This window comes from Rhinatrema bivittatum, chromosome 4, assembly GCF_901001135.1.
Source record: "Rhinatrema bivittatum chromosome 4, aRhiBiv1.1, whole genome shotgun sequence".
NCBI lineage: Eukaryota > Metazoa > Chordata > Amphibia > Gymnophiona > Rhinatrematidae > Rhinatrema > Rhinatrema bivittatum.
In genome coordinates this window covers 468,990,272-469,009,466 of record NC_042618.1, presented here as the reverse complement: position 1 = coordinate 469,009,466, position 19,195 = coordinate 468,990,272, and the positions used below count along the sequence as shown (strand labels likewise).

At 46.9% G+C, this 19,195-nt stretch overlaps 1 protein-coding gene across 1 annotated transcript; it reads left to right on the top strand.

Moving 5' to 3' along the window:
* The first annotated feature begins 371 nt into the window (after window positions 1–371).
* Window positions 372–16,064, top strand: LOC115089178 (lysozyme C-like). The gene is given in 5 exon segments (XM_029597217.1): window positions 372–583; window positions 9,440–9,604; window positions 13,111–13,128; window positions 13,131–13,188; window positions 15,736–16,064. Coding segments are annotated over 5 exon segments (447 nt in total). The 5' UTR covers window positions 372–444; the 3' UTR covers window positions 15,803–16,064.
* The last annotated feature ends 3,131 nt before the right edge of the window (window positions 16,065–19,195 follow it).

Below are 19,195 nucleotides of genomic sequence, written 5' to 3'. Positions count from 1 at the left end.
AGAGGATAACAGCTGCCATATAGCCAGATAAGTCATACTTATCCGGTTATCTGGCACGGGTGACTGCTGCTTAGCAGGATAAATAGTTATCTGAATAAATACTTATCCGGCTAAGTAGCAGTCACCCATCATTTATGGCCTGTCGGGAATGCATTGGACCAGTGCCAAACTCACATTTTACTCTAAATGTGCTTTTTCAAAACTGCCAATGCATTGGCATTTTATTAGTTTACTCCATCTGGAGTTTAAAAAATAAAATCTGGGAGTTAAAAAGTCTGCTGAAAACCAGCCCCCGGTTTCTTAAAGCCCAGCTTCCTGCATAGGTCTAAAGGTTTTGCCTAATCCTAGGGGGCGTGAACTGCTGGGAATAAAGGCAGAAGGTATAAAGAGGAAGGAGCTCTGCAGTAGGAATCACAGTCTCCGCACACTGTGCCTGCGGCAAGAATGAAGACCCTGCTACTGGTGCTCGCTGGTTTCCTCAGCCTCCCAGCCACAGATGGGAAGATCTATGAAAGGTGTGAATTTGCAGCAGTTTGCAAGAAGAATGGACTGGATGGCTTCCACGGATACAGCCTGGCAAACTGTAAGTGTCTTTAGGGACTGCAAACCCTAGAGAAGGGCTGGGAAGCAGCGGGTTTAAGGTTGTAACTTTAGCAGAAATTGGTACGAGATCTGCGTCCTTGCTTGCAGTGCCAGCCTTTGGGTAGGCTGTCCTGAGAGGCAGGGCCATTTTAGCCAGAGGGAAAATGAGGCACTTACCCAGGGCACAAAGCCTTAGAGGGACCCAGCTTCATTCAAAAAAATTAAAGAAAGAAGAAAATGGTAAAAAAAAAAAAAAAAAAAGGAGAAAAAAGAAAGAGGTAACTAATGTGCCAGATTATCTTCTTTAGGTCTTAAAAGGATCGGCTGAGTCCATGGTGAGTAAATAGTGCAAAATGTTTATCTGGTGAGAAGTGGGGGAAGGGCCCATCTGACAGATCGATACAGTAAGGCCGCGTTGGAAAGAGTGCGGCAGTGCCGGGCGCACCCTCGTTCCCCGCACGCACAGTCCTGCTCACATACCGCTCGATACTCTATTTAAATTGCTTGCAAATGCAAGCCGCGTCTGCGATGCGTTAGGCGAAGCGTTAGGCCCGCGCAACCCATTTTACTGTATAGGCGCTTAATACAGCGCCTATACAGTAACCTGGGTGTGCTGGTACCTGTCATTTGAAATGACAGGTACCAGGAAGTGGATCCCAACTTTAACCCATGAAAACCTAAAAACCAAAAATCCCCTCCTCCCGAAGCTGCTCGACATGTGGCAACTTACCTTTTGTTGCTTTTCAGCCCCTTCCCTTCTCTGCCGCCCTCCGGAGGGGGCAGCTGGCGGCGAAAGCGGCTCGCAGCGGTCTCCCCCAGCGCAGGTCCCGGTTCTCTAGAAGCACAGTCCAGATGTATTCCACACATTAAGAAAGGTGGAAAGAAGGCAAAACGATTACCGGCATGGTTAAAAGGGGAGGTGAAAGAAGCTATTTTAGCCAAAAGATCTTCATTCAAAAATTGGAAGAAGGATCCAACAGAAGAAAATAGGATAAAGCATAAACATTGGCAAGTTAAATGTAAGACATTGATAAGACAGGCTAAGAGAGAATTTGAAAAGAAGTTGGCTGTAGAGGCAAAAACTCACAGTAAAAACTTTTTTAAATATATCCGAAGCAGAAAGCCTGTGAGGGAGTCAGTTGGACCGTTAGATGATCGAGGGGGTTAAAGGGGCACTTAGAGAAGATAAGGCCATCGCGGAAAGATTAAATGATTTCTTTGCTTCGGTGTTTACTGAAGAGGATGTTGGGGAGGTACCCGAAATGGAGAAGGTTTTCATGGGTAATGATTCAGATGGACTGAATCAAATCACGGTGAACCTAGAAGATGTGGTAGGCCTGATTGACAAACTGAAGAGTAGTAAATCACCTGGACCGGATGGTATACACCCCAGAGTTCTGAAGGAACTAAAAAATGAAATTTCAGACCTATTAGTAAAAATTTGTAACCTATCATTAAAATCATCCATTGTACCTGAAGACTGGAGGATAGCAAATGTAACCCCAATATTTAAAAAGCGCTCCAGGGGCGATCCGGGAAACTACAGACCGGTTAACCTGACTTCAGTGCCAGGAAAAATAGTGGAAAGTGTTCTAAACATCAAAATCACAGAACATATAGAAAGACATGGTTTAATGGAACAAAGTCAGCATGGCTTTACCCAGGGCAAGTCTTGCCTCACAAATCTGCTTCACTTTTTTGAAGGAGTTAATAAACATGTGGATAAAGGTGAACCGGTAGATATAGTATACTTGGATTTTCAGAAGGCGTTTGACAAAGTTCCTCATGAGAGGCTTCTAGGAAAAGTAAAAAGTCATGGGATAGGTGGTGATGTCCTTTCGTGGATTGCAAACTGGCTAAAAGACAGGAAACAGAGAGTAGGATTAAATGGGCAATTTTCTCAGTGGAAGGGAGTGGACAGTGGAGTGCCTCAGGGATCTGTATTGGGACCCTTACTGTTCAATATATTTATAAATGATCTGGAAAGAAATACGACGAGTGAGATAATCAAATTTGCAGATGACACAAAATTGTGCAGAGTAGTTAAATCACAAGCAGATTGTGATAAATTGCAGGAAGACCTTGTGAGACTGGAAAATTGGGCATCCAAATGGCAGATGAAATTTAATGTGGATAAGTGCAAGGTGATGCATATAGGGAAAAATAACCCATGCTATAATTACACGATATTGGGTTCCATATTAGGTGCTACAACCCAAGAAAGAGATCTAGGTGTCATAGTGGATAACACATTGAAATCGTCGGTTCAGTGTGCTGCGGCAGTCAAAAAAGCAAACAGAATGTTGGGAATTATTAGAAAAGGAATGATGAATAAAACGGAAAATGTCATAATGCCTCTGTATCGCTCCATGGTGAGACCGCACCTTGAATACTGCGTACAATTCTGGTCGCCGCATCTCAAAAAAGATATAATTGCGATGGAGAAGGTACAGAGAAGGGCTACCAAAATGATAAGGGGAATGGAACAACTCCCCTATGAGGAAAGACTAAAGAGATTAGGACTTTTCAGCTTGGAGAAGAGACGACTGAGGGGGGATATGATAGAGGTGTTTAAAATCATGAGAGGTCTAGAACGGGTAGATGTGAATCGGTTATTTACTCTTTCGGATAGTAGAAGGACTAGGGGACACTCCATGAAGTTAGCATGGGGCACATTTAAAACTAATCGGAGAAAGTTCTTTTTTACTCAATGCACAATTAAACTCTGGAATTTGTTGCCAGAGAATGTGGTTCGTGCAGGTAGTATAGCTGTGTTTAAAAAAGGATTGGATAAGTTCTTGGAGGAGAAGTCCATTACCTGCTATTAAGTTCACTTAGAGAATAGCCACTGCCATTAGCAATGGTTACATGGAATAGACTTAGTTTTTGGGTACTTGCCAGGTTCTTATGGCCTGGATTGGCCACTGTTGGAAACAGGATGCTGGGCTTGATGGACCCTTGGTCTGACCCAGTATGGCATTTTCTTATGTTCTTATGTTCTTATGTTCTCCTGGCTCGGCAACAGCTAGGGCTCCATCGGCCCGTCCATTTGGGCGCTCCAGCCTAACCTCTGCACAGCTCCCAGACTTTGCCAAAAGATGGCACCCAACTTGCCTCCCCTCCCCTTACAGCGTCCATAAAATTTATCTAGCACGAGTCCGGAAACCCACCTTACTAGCCCTCCCCCCCCTACACAGCACCTAGAAATCTGCCCAGTGTACCCCAATCTAACAATTCTCACTGTCCCCATTATCCAAAGTACGCCGAACACTACCATCACCTGCGATTCAACCTCCATCATCCAAACGTACTTCAGACCCGCAGTTCATTTCCTCCCCTACACATACCCTCCAAACGCACATAAGACGGGTGCGCTTTCATTGGCCGGAGCGCCCGTCTATGTGCTTTCATTGGCCGGAGTGACCGTCTATGCGCTTTCATTGGCCGGAGCGCCCGTCTATGCGCTTTCATTGGCCTGAGCGCCCAAATAGACGGTCACTCCGGCCAATGAAAGCGCATAGACGGTCACTCCGGCCAATGAAAGCGCATAGACGGGCGCTCCGGCCAATGAAAGCGCACCCGTCTTATGTGCGTTTGGAGGGTATGTGTAGGGGAGGAAATGAACTGCGGGTCTGAAGTACGTTTGGATGATGGAGGTTGAATCGCAGGTGATGGTAGTGTTCGGCGTACTTTGGATAATGGGGACAGTGAGAATTGTTAGATTGGGGTACACTGGGCAGATTTCTAGGTGCTGTGTAGGGGGGGGAGGGCTAGTAAGGTGGGTTTCCAGACTCGTGCTAGATAAATTTTATGGACGCTGTAAGGGGAGGGGAGGCAAGTTGGGTGCCATCTTTTGGCAAAGTCTGGGAGCTGTGCAGAGGTTAGGCTGGAGCGCCCAAATGGACGGGCCGATGAAGCCCTAGCTGTTGCCGAGCCAGGAGAACCGGGACCTGCGCGGGGGAGACCGCTGCGAGCCACTTTCGCCGCCGGCTGCCCCCTCCGGAGGGCGGCAGAGAAGGGAAGGGGCTGAAAAGCAACAAAAGGTAAGAAAACAACAGAAAGTAATGTCGAGTCGCGAGGGGAGGAGGGGATTTTCGGTTTCTCTTGGGGGAAACTTTGCCGCCTACCCTTACCCCTGCCTCTAACGCAGGGGTAGGGGTGGGCGGTAAGTTAGCAGGTTAAACGCGGGGCAAAATGGCAGGGTAAAAAAGCGATAGTCGGGGCACGCGTTACTGTATGGGAGGGAATAGCTAATTTGATCGTTTACATTTGATATACATGCCGCGGGCGGAAGGGGTTAGCCGGGGATTTAAAGAGGCGGTAAGAATAGGTTAAAGGGGCTAGTGTATCGCAGGAAGGGCTAACGCGGCCGGAAAGTGAGTAGAAAGCGGGTTAGGAGCAGGGTAACCGCAGCCCCACTTTACTGTATCGAGCTGCTAGTGAGGTTGGCCCGGGACCTCACAGAGGCTTAAAATGGCCCTGCTGGGTGGTTGCCTGGGGTGCCGTGAGCTGAGGGGCATCCTGGGTACTGGTGGGGCATCGGAGCACCGATGAAAATGAAGAGCCAGCAGCAAATCACCCAGGGCACCATTTGCCTCGAGCCGGTCCTGCTTGCTTGAATTCTGTGCGAAAGAAACCTCCCCTGTGGGAGAATCTGAATAAGGAACTACTCTGCATTTAAATTGAGCGGCTGAATTACTACAATTCTGCTTTTATAAAACATTATTTCTCAAATTTGTCTGGAAATATTCTAAAAATAGGATATAGACGTATAAATTGTATTGCTTGCCTTCAGTAGCTGTACATATAATATTGTAGCTTCTATAGCATGAACTGAAGACTGACGGCAGAGGATAAGTAAAGAATGTGCAAGAATTTAATGAAATGAAACTGAAGAACAGCGAGGCGAGGTACCCGATCCTCACAGAACTGGATAGTGCTGTCTAACAAGTTCTCCTGCATCACAGATGTATCCCTCTCCCTCCCTCCCCCCTATCTGCATCACCTGGTCTCCCATCACCCCCCTCCCTCCCCCCTTCCCCATAGCTACCCTCACCCCCCTGACAAAACAGCCCCTTGTAACCCCCCCCCCTAGCCTGGAAATGCAACCCGTTTCTAATCTGTGTTCCCATGATGCAAGCCCCCAATCCTTTTGCACATGTATAATATTATGTACTATAATTAGTTCTTGTTAATCACTTCTCTAAGTTATACTGTAAAAATAAGCAGCCCGTGTATTAGATTAAGGGGCACGTGTTTTATAATTAGTTTCTTGCTAACTGTTCTAAGTTATACTGTAAAAATAAGCAGCCCATGTCTTATTTACTGTTCAGTTGTATGTGAACCGGGGTGATATCTCGATCGAATGTCCGTATACAAAAACAATTAAATAAATAAATGACTTAGAGACTCAGAGCTACTGTCCCCTAACCCTCCCCCTCCCCCATTAAGATCTGTGGAAGGGGCTTTCCAGACTTACATGGTGTGCAATGTGTTTATGCTTGGCTCTATATTAATAATAATTTTCCTCCTGTTGACTACGATTATTTCATATTGGTCCCCAAAAGGATATGGACCATGCTAGAAGCACAGCACACTTGTGCTGAAAACTCCAGCCACAGAGAAGTATATATATATATATTTTTTTAATTTAGATTTTATTGAATTTTACAACCAATAATAGGGACACTCAAAAGAATCAGCAAACAAACACATATCCCAGGTATCCCAGAAATCTGTGACATGTTAGAGGAGAATTTTCAAAGGCACTCCTGTGAGGTTAAATAAGGCTTTGCCCGCAGAAGAGACCCCGTACAAAGCTGCACAGCTGGTTTGCGCATAAGATTATGTGGCTCCATAGTATTATGTGCGCACTTGTTATACCACAGGGGAGAGGCGCTGCAGAGGATGGAGGCTGGGCCAAGTTAAGATTTTTTAAAAGGCCACAGCTAAATTCTCTCAGCACAGGAGCCGGAGGAGTTGCGGACGCGGAGTTTTGCTGGCATCATTTTCAAAGCGTTTAAGTCCGCTTGGAAGATTGGTGCAAGATGTGCACGCTATTACAGAATTGTCCCCTTACTGGTAAAGAGCAGGTGGATGTAGACTTTTTAATTTACACAAATCCTCACATTCGCATCAGTCCTCTGCCTGGCAGTGCTGACCTGGGGCCATGTTCTGGCTCTCTCCTCCTCACGGAGGATTTACTCATCTTTACTGGGTTGGTTTAATTTTCTCCTTAGCAATAAGTGCAGTGTCTCAATATTATTTATTTACATTTCTTTTGCTTTTGCAAAAAAAAAATAAAAAAGCCCCAGCCAGGCAGATTGTATTACTTGTAATCATAATCAGCACAGTAAAAATCTGATGTGGATGAACAAACCTTGAAGTCACTAACTTTTCTTTAGTATAAAAATGTAGCTCTGCCGCTAAGTGTATTTTGAACTTATCCCATATGAGGCTCAGGTTTTAGACTTCTGGGGGTAGATATTCAAAACTGTCTGTGTAAGTAACTTAGCCAGTTAGAACTAATCCGGCTAAGTTACGCTGTATATTTAGCTGCATGGCAAAGCCGCTGGATATACGCGTATATGTGCGTACTTAGCTCTATGGCGCATCTAAACTTAGACGTAAACTTATCCGGCTAACTCTGAATATTGGTAGTTTGCTGTGTAAGTTATAACGCTAACTTGCACTGCCCCCAATCCGTCTAGTACATGCATATTTGGTGGCTGCTACGTTGCTGCATAACTTCTGCTTATCCAGCTAGCGATGAAGATGCTTTGAATATGTACCTCCTGGAGTCTTCCTCTGTTGTGCCTTGAACTTCTCTCCAATGTAACTCCCTGCCAAGCTCTGCATCGTCCCAGGGATGCATCGGTTATCAGAACCTGTGGACATTCACAGAGGCTCTTAGTAATGCGCAGGAGGCGAATCAAAATGGACTGGGATGGCACCACCTGCTATGCTTAGAACACAGAGGGTCCGATGCAATAAAGTGCTCCCAGCCCAGCACACGGGTTTACACGCGTTGGGCACGCAAGACTAGCACCCAATGCAGTAAGGAGATTAATGCGTCCAAAATGGGCGCCCTAACATACGCAAACCTAATAGTGCTCAACGCATGCAAATTCTATGTAGATTAGCTATTACCGCCTGATGCAGGAAAGTGCTGGGCATCCAACACACACTTTTTAACATGGGGAATTTAACTCCATCTCTAGAGGTGGGGTAAAGTCAACTCGCAGTCAACAAGGGCTCATGAGAAATATTCCAAAATATGGTCCTCTGGTTGTGATAAATGTGTCCTCCTTAGTATCATCCCAGCTCTTGAATTTATTGCTTGCGGTGGCAAAAAATAAATGTATATTGATTGGCTCAAAAGGAACGCACGTTTCTGATAACCGCACAATTTAGAAGCCCTTAGCAATGGGCGCCTGATATAATAAACTGCAGCATGTGAAACTGGCACTTCAGCAAGATAACCAAAGCAAGTGCGATCAAATCGGACCCTCGTCTTGAGCACCCACTGCAATTGTGAGTGCCTGATGCAATAACCTCTTCTGAGCGTCCTTTTTTACGCTGCCTGTGATTTACATATTGCATCGGGGCGCACAGGGATGTGCCTGCCCGTTTTCAGCGCGCAAATTATTGCATCGGGGCCAGAGTTTCGTCCGACTTCTGTCTTGGACTCTTGTCTCCTGACCTAAAATATTAATTTGTTTGACGGAGCCCTCTCCAGGCAGGTACTGTTGCATCTGCTGCCCGTCACCTCCTGCTCAGCTCCTTCTTCACGCCTGTCAAATGAAAGCATGGAATAAGAATCTGTAATTTCCTGCTTTCAAACTTGCACTGTTGCAAAGCATTTTTAGCAAGTTGTCAGAAGAAATGGCTGGATCACGTATGATCCACCCCTGATCTTTTGTAGGTATAAGGGGAGCAGAGCACATTCTATTAAAGAGCCCTCAGGTAAATCATATATTTGAATGAATTGTAGCTATAAACAATGCTATTTTTTATTTCTTTTACAAAGAAATTTCAATTCAAGTTGCTGTCGATAAAAGCAAACTGCAATGTTTTTGATTGAGAAGTAGCTGTGCTGCATAATCCTACAAACAGCACGTTGGAAACGATATTTCAGTAGTGTTTCATTGGTGAAGATCATCAGACTGGTCATCACGGCAACCGCTGAAGTCGTAGCCCCCTTTGCCCACATCATTCACTATGAAACGCAGCAACAAATGCACCAATCTACGTCATCACCATATCTGAAGACCATTGCTTGACAAACGCCGGAGAAATGTCTCCTGAATGATCAGGAATGATCATTGCAGACGGTGGGTTCAATAAAGACCCCTTTTCCATTCAAGAGGAGGCCAGGAATGTTTTATAAATGACATGGCTTCCCTCCCCAGCCTGCTGAGGCTTCGGGATATCCCCAGTGAATGTGCAGGCGATACATCTGGATACAATGGGGCATCTAATCGATGGAAAGTATACCTAATACATATTCATGGTGGATATCCCGACTGGCTGTGGGGCCGCCAGGACAGGTTAGCGAAGCTCTGGGATAACCCTTTTCTCTAATTAGTACAAGATTTCACTTATGGCTCTCAGAGCTGTTAAACACAGCACTTCTGTGTCATCCTCCTCGAACTATGCAATAGATCTCAGAGAATTGCCTGGTAGGGCCTTTGTTCCCAAGCAGATTCAGAGGTAGAAACTCAGCTCTGATCACTAAGCAGTGGTAGGCATAACCCGCGCATCTTTGGTTTTGTTCAAAGAAATACATATTTTAGCGTGTTTACATTCTTAAAGATCTGCTGCTGTTCGTATAAAGTGATGAACTAACTCTTCCCAGGGGTGTGTACAGCGTACTTTGAGAGCAGATTCAACACAAGGGCAGTAAACTTTAACCGCGTTGACGGTAGCACAGACTACGGCATCTACCAGATCAACAGCCGCTGGTGGTGTAACGATGGGAAAACTCCAAGAGCCAAGAACGCGTGTGGAATTAACTGCAGCGGTAAGTCCAGTTCCCTCTGGTGACAGGGAGGATCATTTAAAAAGGCATTTTTGCGGGTAACGGTGTGCTTTACCCATGGATATGTCCATCTAAGACCTGTGTGCATGTAAATGAAAATCCCCATTCCTACCATGCATATTTTGATTTTAAAAAGTATGCAAGCACATTTTCACTGGAAAATTAGTAAATAGCAGGTATAATTGAGTGTGATTAGTTTTGCTGGGGTAATTGTCTAAGTAGCAGTGAATGAAGGTAGATAAAGGCCGAAATGGACCCAGCAGGATATTTAGTTTGCTATGAAAGCGCATATATTAGCTTGGAAATGTTGTACAGGCTCTTGCAAAGTTACCCCTCATACAGGCCGATACAGTAAAATGCGCCGGAGAGCCAACGCTCCGAGGCAAGCGCCCACTCTCCCAACGCGCGCCCAGGCCACTCTCCTGGGCGCGCGATTTAGTATTCAAATGAGGGCCCGCGGTAATAAGGCATCCCTAGCGCCTTGTTATTGTCAGACGCGGTGGCTGTCAGCGGGTTTGACAGTCGACGCTTAATTTTACCGGCGTCAGTTGTCGAACCCGCTGACAGCCACGGGTTCGGAAAACGGACGCCGGCAAAACTGAGTGTCCGTCTTCCAAGCCGCGGGCCGAATTTTTTTTTTTTTTTATGATTTTTTAAATTTTTTTTTAATTTTTTGGGCTTCTGACTTTTCTGTACACTTCCTGGTGCCGGCCGAAATTAAACTCCTGCCTTGGCTGCACATTTACTTTCTGGATCGCGCGGGGACTAATAGGCTCATCATTTGTATGTTGCGGGCGCTATTAGTTTCTGGGAGGTTGGCCATACGTTTTCCACGTGCTATTACCCCTTACTGTATAAGCGTCGATAACGCGCGGCCAACCAGGGGCTAACGGTGCGCTCAGTCGAGCGCACCATACTGCATCAGCCCGATAGTACTTAGCAATAAGGCAAACTGCCAGGGTGCCACACATCGATATCATGCAGTGACTCAAACTGCACATTGGGCCATTATTTTATGTACCGACGCTTCATGGACCTGTGATTGAAACGCACAATCTAATAAAGGCAGGAAACACAGGCAAACATAGGAGGGGGGGGGGGAGAGGGAGGTGTGCCTGGGTCAAAAGCAGCAGGGCCAGCTGCAAGGGGCCTGTGGGCCACCTATAGGAATAAATTACCTTTTATCTTTTTAAAGCAGCCTCAAGAAGGTGTGTTTTAGGCTGAATTTGAATCTGGCAAGAGCAGGGGCACAGCCCAGGAAGGCACGGAGGAGTAAAATGAACATGCTATAATAAAAAGAACTCCACAAAATAAAATAATAAAATTAAAATCAACGATTGAATTGTTACATTAAATATTTATAGGAGATAAGTTCATAGGGCAAATGAGAGAAGGGAGGCCCTGGAGCAGAGGGAATGCATTTGTAGGCTGAACCAGCAGCCTGAGTTTTATGCAGAAGGGGGGGTTACATGATCATAACAGCATCCGAGGAAGGGAAGTCGCGCTGCTGAGATCTGAACGGATTACCTGCAGCCTGAGTTTTATGCAGAAGGGGGGGGGGGGGGGTTACATGATCATAACAGCATCCGAGGAAGGGAAGTTGCGCTGCTGAGATCTGAACGGATTACCTGCAGCCTGAGTTTTATGCAGAAGGGGGGGTTACATGATCATAACAGCACCAGAGGTAGGGAAGTCGCGCTGCTGAGATCTGAACGGATTACCTGCAGCCTGAGTTTTATGCAGAAGGGGGGGTTACATGATCATAGCAGCATCAGAGGAAGAGAAGTCGCGCTGCTGAGATCTGAACGGATTACCTGCAGCCTGAGTTTTATGCAGAAGGGGGGGTTACATGATCATAGCAGCATCCGAGGAAGGGAAGTCGCGCTGCTGAGATCTGAATGGATTACCTGCAGCCTGAGTTTTATGCAGAAGGGGGGCTTACATGATCATAACAGCATCCGAGGAAGGGAAGTCGCGCTGCTGAGATCTGAACGGATTACCTGCAGCCTGAGTTTTATGCAGAAGGGGGGGGGGTTACATGATCATAACAGCATCCGAGGAAGGGAAGTCGCGCTGCTGAGATCTGAACGGATTACCTGCAGCCTGAGTTTTATGCAGAAGGGGGGGTTACATGATCATAACAGCACCAGAGGAAGAGAAGTTGCGCTGCTGAGATCTGAACGGATTACCTGCAGCCTGAGTTTTATGCAGAAGGGGGGGTTACATGATCATAGCAGCATCAGAGGAAGAGAAGTCGCGCTGCTGAGATCTGAACGGATTACCTGCAGCCTGAGTTTTATTGCAGAAGGGGGGGGGTTACATGATCATAGCAGCATCCGAGGAAGGGAAGTCGCGCTGCTGAGATCTGAACGGATTACCTGCAGCCTGAGTTTTATGCAGAAGGGGGGGTTACATGATCATAGCAGCATCAGAGGAAGAGAAGTTGCGCTGCTGAGATCTGAACGGATTACCTGCAGCCTGAGTTTTAAGCAGAAGGGGGGGTTACATGATCATAACAGCATCCGAGGAAGAGAAGTCGCGCTGCTGAGATCTGAACGGATACCTGCAGCCTGAGTTTTATGCAGAAGGGGGGGTTACATGATCATAGCAGCATCAGAGGAAGAGAAGTCGCGCTGCTGAGATCTGAATGGATTACCTGCAGCCTGAGTTTTATGCAGAAGGGGGGGTTACATGATCATAACAGCACCAGAGGAAGAGAAGTCGCGCTGCTGAGATCTGAACGGATTACCTGCAGCCTGAGTTTTATGCAGAAGGGGGGGTTACATGATCATAGCAGCATCCGAGGAAGGGAAGTCGCGCTGCTGAGATCTGAACGGATTACCTGCAGCCTGAGTTTTATGCAGAAGGGGGGGTTACATGATCATAACAGCACCAGAGGAAGGGAAGTCGCGCTGCTGAGATCTGAATGGATTACCTGCAGCCTGAGTTTATGCAGAAGGGGGGGTTACATGATCATAACATCATCAGAGGAAGGGAAGTCGCGCTGCTGAGATCTGAATGGATTACCTGCAGCCTGAGTTTTATGCAGAAGGGGGGTTACATGATCCTAGCAGCATCAGAGGAAGAGAAGTCGCGCTGCTGAGATCTGAACGGATTACCTGCAGCCTGAGTTTTATGCAGAAGGGGGGGTTACATGATCATAGCAGCATCAGAGGAAGAGAAGTCGCGCTGCTGAGATCTGAACGGATTACTCACTCCAGTTATAAAAGTGAGGGCGTGCTTCTTCCAAACCCCGTCATGCTGGCCTGAGGAAGCTCACATTTTCCCCGTTCCTTGAAACCTGATGGCAGAAAAAGACCGTACGGCCTATCTAGTCTGCCCATCCATTCAAGAATATTACTTACTGAGTTTAAAAGTCTTGGACCACTGAGTACTTTTCTCTCAGTCTCTCTCATGCATGCATATAGAAGATAAACTGACACGGTGAACAGTATAATAAGGATAACGCTGCCAATATTTCTTTACAGAACTGCAAAAAGATGACATTATGCAGCCATAACTTGTGCAAAGCGGGTGGTGAAAGATCCTGCAGGCATGGGTGCATGGTATGTGCCAAATACCCAGAATCATTCTGCTAACTGCAGGAAAAAAATTGCAATTCTCATTTTCAATCAGCACATGAGCGAGATCATGCTTTCGGCTACATGTTTTATTTCTGCCTAGAATAAAGGTATTTTGTTAGTATCTCTTTAAGAGTGGCCATGTGGCGGCAGCAGTTTACTTAGCTTTAGCTCGCACCTTTATTGATAGCTCATGGTGGGTTACATTCAGATACTGTAGTTATTGTCCTGCCCCAGAGGGCTTACAGTCTAACAGGCCGATGCAGTCGAACGCACCTTTCTGTGCACAAAACTTACTGCCGATGCATGCACAAAATGTACGTTCCTAAAGAAGAGGACTGCTTAGTGCCATTGCATGGAAATCCCATGCAAAGAAGGACATTCACCAGTGCTCCCCAGTGCAGGGAGACTACATCTGGCCAGTCACATTTTTATCACTGGAAACTTAACTTCTGGGTCAGGGCTGGAGTTAAGTTTCCAGTGCTATAAAAAAATTTTTTAAAAGGTTAAAAAAAGAGTAAAAAAAAAAATAGGATCAATCCTGGTAAGTGCCAGCAGCCACCTCCACGTAACTGGATAATTAGTGACTTATCCGGGTCAATGTCAGCAGCCGTCGTCGCCATTTATCCATCTATCTGGCAGCGGGAAGTTGGTACTTATCTGGCTATCTGGCAAGCTTTGCTGCTACTTCGCTGGATAAGTTACTTACTCAGTAGCCTGTCAGGGATGCCTGCACCCCCTTTCCTGGGTTAAAATGTGAGTTGGCACAGAACGAACACACATTTTAAACTTTAGGTGCGTTTTTTTTAACTCCTGGTGCATTCGCATAGCATTCCCTTACTGCATCAAGAGCTTAAAAAAATATTTTAAGCTGAGCACGAGAAGTGTCTGCTGCAGACAAGCGCACAAGGTTTTAACACTGTGCCTCCTGCATCGGCCTGTAAGTTTGTACCTGGGCCAATGGAGGGTGACGTGAATTCCCCGAGGTCACAGCAAGTGGCAGCAGGTTTACAGCCCTGGTTCCTCTGTTATCACCGTTACTCAGCCATCACCCCCAGACAGCCACTTGAGGGTAACCTTCCAGACGGGCCTTTCCAGAGGACGACCCACATCCGGACAGGAAAGCAGACCCTTGAATAATTGAGGGAAGTGGTGATGTAAGTGAGGCCCGAGTCACTGGAGGAAATGTTTCTCCCTCTTCCCCACCAGCTGATTGTCAACCACTCCTAAACAGGGCTTCCCAAACTGAGAGCCAGGACCCCAAATAGGGTCACAAAATCTTCAGCTGGGATCATAAGAGCCTCTGCATGAGCACCTGAAGTGATGGAGGTCAGCAGGAGGGCTGGGAGCCAGCACCCATTCACAGGTCCTGCCCTTGCATGAGTTTTTGTAACAGGAAGCCTCGCGCGAGGAGCGGTCGGGGCCTGCTGCAGGGCCTGTGAGCTTGCAGGACTGACTTTCATTACTTAATGTTGTTGCCACTCGCAGATGACCATCAGGCTTGGGATCAGCCACGAGGGCGGAGGAGGGCTGAGTGTGCACGAGCCAGTGGAGATTGTCCCTAAGCAACCTCCTCACCCTCCAATGAATCTAAGCAAAAGAAAATATTGCCCCTATCAGCAGCCTGCCCTCTCCTCCCACCAATTGTCATCCACCTTTGGCCTGCTGACCCTGACCAGGAGGATGTTTGAGGGAGTGGATGGTTGGATAAAGTGGAGAAGGGGGCTGGAGGGTAAGAGAGGGGGAATGATGGAAGGTGAACTGGGGGATGTAAGAGAGGAACTGGGAGTGAGAGGATCAGCTGGGAGTGTGTGAGGGAAGGATTGGGAGAAGGTGAGTTAGAAGGGATTGGGGATGGAGTGAAAAGCAGGAAAGGACAAAGGATCAGTTAGAGGGAGGATCAGTTAGGGGGAGGTGAGAAGAGGGGATGGAAGATGTAAGAGGCTTTCAGCAGGAGGGGTGGGGGTTGAAAGAGGGGATCAGCTGAAGTGCAGGGAGGGTGAGAATGGAGCGATTCTTAGAAGGGGGATCAGACCCCTGCTCGTTTGTTGGGCTCGGTCCTCTGGAGTCAAATTCTGAAATGCTGAAAGGGGGTCAGGCCGGCTGAAGGTTTGGGAAGCCTCTGTTTCATGAGCACCAAGCATATGACAAATCTGCTAGGGCGCTGCTGCTTCTCTGAAGGTCAAGCCCCCCGGTGTCACTAGGACCTGCGCTCCCGCTGCAGCGAACTGCGAGGACGTTCCCAGCGGTGACAGAGCAGGAAGAAAATGCTGGGTTTTCCCCTGGGGTTTCAGGGAGGGGGTGGGCGGTTCCTCTACAGCTTTGTTTCAGGAGGAGAGAAGATCAGCAAAAACCGCAAGTGCTGAACATGTCCAAGTATCTATCACACCTCCTGGTCTCCTGTTCCAGGGTGAACAGCACAAGCTCTATTCAGAAAATATAATCTTCCTGCTTGCAGACAGCTTTTTTTTGCATTTGCATTTGCCACAGAAACTGAATGATTAACTGACAGATTATTTAATCTTTCAACAGGGTGGGCTGGCGAAACAATTGCAAAGGAAAGGACCTGTCCCAATGGATTAAGGACTGCAAACTTTGATATGTGCGGGCTCTGATTTCCATAAAGCATGCTCACTTTTTTTCATTTGTTAATTGCTTCTCAAATATTGCAAACTTTTCAGGGTTTCTCTGGTCAAAAAAAAGAAGCCTTTTTAGAATTAGAAACCTTTCCCTATGTAGAAATACTTTTCCCTCATGAGACTGAAGTCTGTATTGTGCTGCACTTTGTTTCTTGCACTTAGCTAAAACTTCTCTCGATGTTTCCTGCACACTTAACTTTTAATAAACATGTCTGATCACAAGTGCTAAAAGCTAATTTACTTCATGCCACAAGCATTTTCTAATTTGTGCATTCAGCAATGTAAACTGATCAATTTAAAACTAAAGGAACTCATCTGCCTGGCTCCCTGAAGAATTTAGCACCAGCAGAAACAATCTCTATACACTTTACTCCTGGGCAAGGCAGAATTCCCCTCCCCCACCCTCCACCGAAGGGTTGGAAAGTTTTGGGCAGAACTTGGCTGAGCTGAAGGCTGCTAGGAGAGAACAGATTTGTAGCCTATGGGGGCAAGCTGGAGGCAATACCCGCAGCAATGAGACAGCAGGGGGCGCTGTGATCCAAAATCAAGGGAGAGGGAGGAAGAGAGAAAGACAGGCAGGGGGTGGGGAAAATCTGAGAGAGGCTGGGAATGGGGAGGAGAAGAGATGATAGCAGACACAGGAGGGAAAGGGGATGAGAGAAACCAGTAGGGAGGTGGATGGGGAGGGTAAGCTGAGTAGTGAGGATGACTGGGGGAATTCTGCAGCACAAAGTTTAAAAGTTCTGGATATATAAATAATAATTTTTTTCTGCATTGCTTCATAAATGTGCATCACCCGTTTTATCAGGGTATCTGCCCATTTAACTAACATTAGCTTCCGCACTAGGAATTTAAAAATGAAGTTGTTTGTGCATTAGGAAACTGCTGAATTTCCGTGCACACTTTGAACGCTTAGCTTTCTGTATCAGCCTGAGCAGAAGTAAAATTTCCAGCACCAAGAAAGCCAGCACACCTCTCTGTATTGGAGAATAACTAATGCCTTCATTAGCATGGGATTTCCGGGTGAGGGCGCTAAGCAATACGCATAGTTTTTTACGCGTACATTTTGTATATACAAAGCTCCTTGCTGCATCAGATGTAGTTTGCCCACAACAGCAGGTGAAACTGCCTTCTTTTGAGCACAAACTGGCGCTAAGGTCGGCGCGCCTTTATAACACCAGTCGCTGACTGCGCACAGTTAGCACGTGACCTGGCTTAGCTTTGCCAAGAGCTCTTGGGGTGCAAGAGCGTTTTCAAAAACAAAGACTGTACGCCTGGCTAGAGGGGGGAGAAAAGTTTCTAATGCTGGATCCGCTGCCGAGTCTCCCCCACTCCTACTGATGAGGACAAGCGTCACGATTCTGCCTCCTATGCAGAGGTCAGAGAATAAAGGAATGTTCAACTTGCTTCCTTGAGAGAGTATATTTTCTATCCACCTCCAAAAAGGAACAATCTTGGGGCATGACCACCATACATTCCATATGACATTGTTTCCAACAGTTATTATCTCGAGTTGAATAAATCTTACCTAGTTTAGCTGGTGATAGACGCCATCTATATACAAGCTTATAATTGGTTTCAATAATGTTAGCTGAAATAGAACTTTTGGCAATATTCATATAACAATGGATCCATTGATGCTCGGTCCGAATACGTCCCCAGTTCAGCTTCCACTTCCTCTGATGTGGGGCAGGAGGCTCTCTGGCCGATCCCCAACCAGCCATAGACCTTAGAGATAAGACCTTTAGTCACAGTGTGCGTAAGATACATCTCTTCAAATTCAGTCAGCTCTCTAGTCACCTGATGACGTAAAGACCCATCGATAAGGCAGTGTTGCAATTGAATATAATGAAAATATTCAGAATGAGGTAGGTTGTATTGTAATTGTACATCGGAGAAAGCAAGTATCTTGAAATTATCAATTAGCTGCCCGCAACACCAGATACCTCTTTGGGACCATCTGCTAAATATATTTCCCAATTTGGTCATCGTGTGCCCCCCTTTATATAAGCCCAGCAATAACAGCGGGGACAAAGATTCATGCCCCGGTGCAGTTCTCCATCTTTTCCATAATTGTAACGTTAAACCAGTAAAGGGATTTAGAACCTGATTAGAGCCTCCTTGCGGAGGTAGACCCCATAGTCTAACATAAAGGGACTCATCCTTGATTTCTGCTTGCTCGATGCTTATCCATTGTTTCTTATAAACTCGGGGCGTCCAGTCATAGACAGCTCTCTTTTGGGCTGCAATATAATATTGCGAAAAATTGGGGACTGCCAGACCCCCCAAATGCTTAGGCCGAAATAACACCCTTCCAGCCATCCTAGGGGGGCGTCTCCGCCAGATATAATGAAAACTTATGTGTGTAGCGATCTCAAAAATCTATCGGGAGAGTTTGAAAAAGGTAAGAGCCACCTGGGGAGCACTTTCATCTTAATGACTGCCACTCGTCCTAGCCAGGACATGGAATATGAGGTCCAAATATCCAGGACTTTAGAAGTCCGGGACATAATTTAATCTAAATAGCTGTGACCAGACAGGTCCCAGCTGAATTCCCAAATAACGAATACTGTGGGACGTCCATTTAAAGGGAAAAATTGCCTGTAATCTGAGCGCCTGTTCTTCAGATAGAGAAACATTTAGCATCTCTGATCTGGACATACTTACTCTGAAGCCCAAAATGGCACTAAATCTCTCAAACTCCTGCACTAATATGGGTGATGACAACTGCGGATGGGCCACAGAAAACCGGATGTCATCCGCAAATAAAGACATTTCAAATTGGGAGTCGCCCACACAAATAGACTTAGGGGTAGATTTTAAAAGCCCTGCGCCGGCGCGCCTATTTTGCATAGGCCGCCAGCACGCGCAAAGCCCCGGGATGCGCATAAGTCCCGGGGCTTTGCTTGGGGGGGCGTGACGGGGGGCGTATTGGGGGCAGCGTGGCGTTCGGGGGCGTTCTGGGGTGTGTCTGGGGGCCTGGTGGCTCGGGGGCGGGCCGGGCGTGGCGGTCTGGGGCGTGGCCGAGTGCTCCGGCACAGCGGTCTGTGCCGGTGACGCGCGCACGTCACGCCTGCCAAAGGCAGGTGTTACTCAACAAAATAAGGTAGGGGAGGGGGATTTAGTTAGGGCTGGGGGATGGGTTAGATAGGGGAAGGGAGGGAAAGGTGGGGGGGACAAAAAAAAAGTTCCCTCCAAGGCCGCTCCGAAATCGGAGCGGCCTTGGAGGGAACGGAGGCAGGCTGATCGGCTTGGCGCGCGCAGGTTGCACAATTGTGCACCCCCTGCGCGCGCCTACCCTGGATTTTATAACATGCGCGAACAAATCTACGCACATGCGTGCGCATGTTATA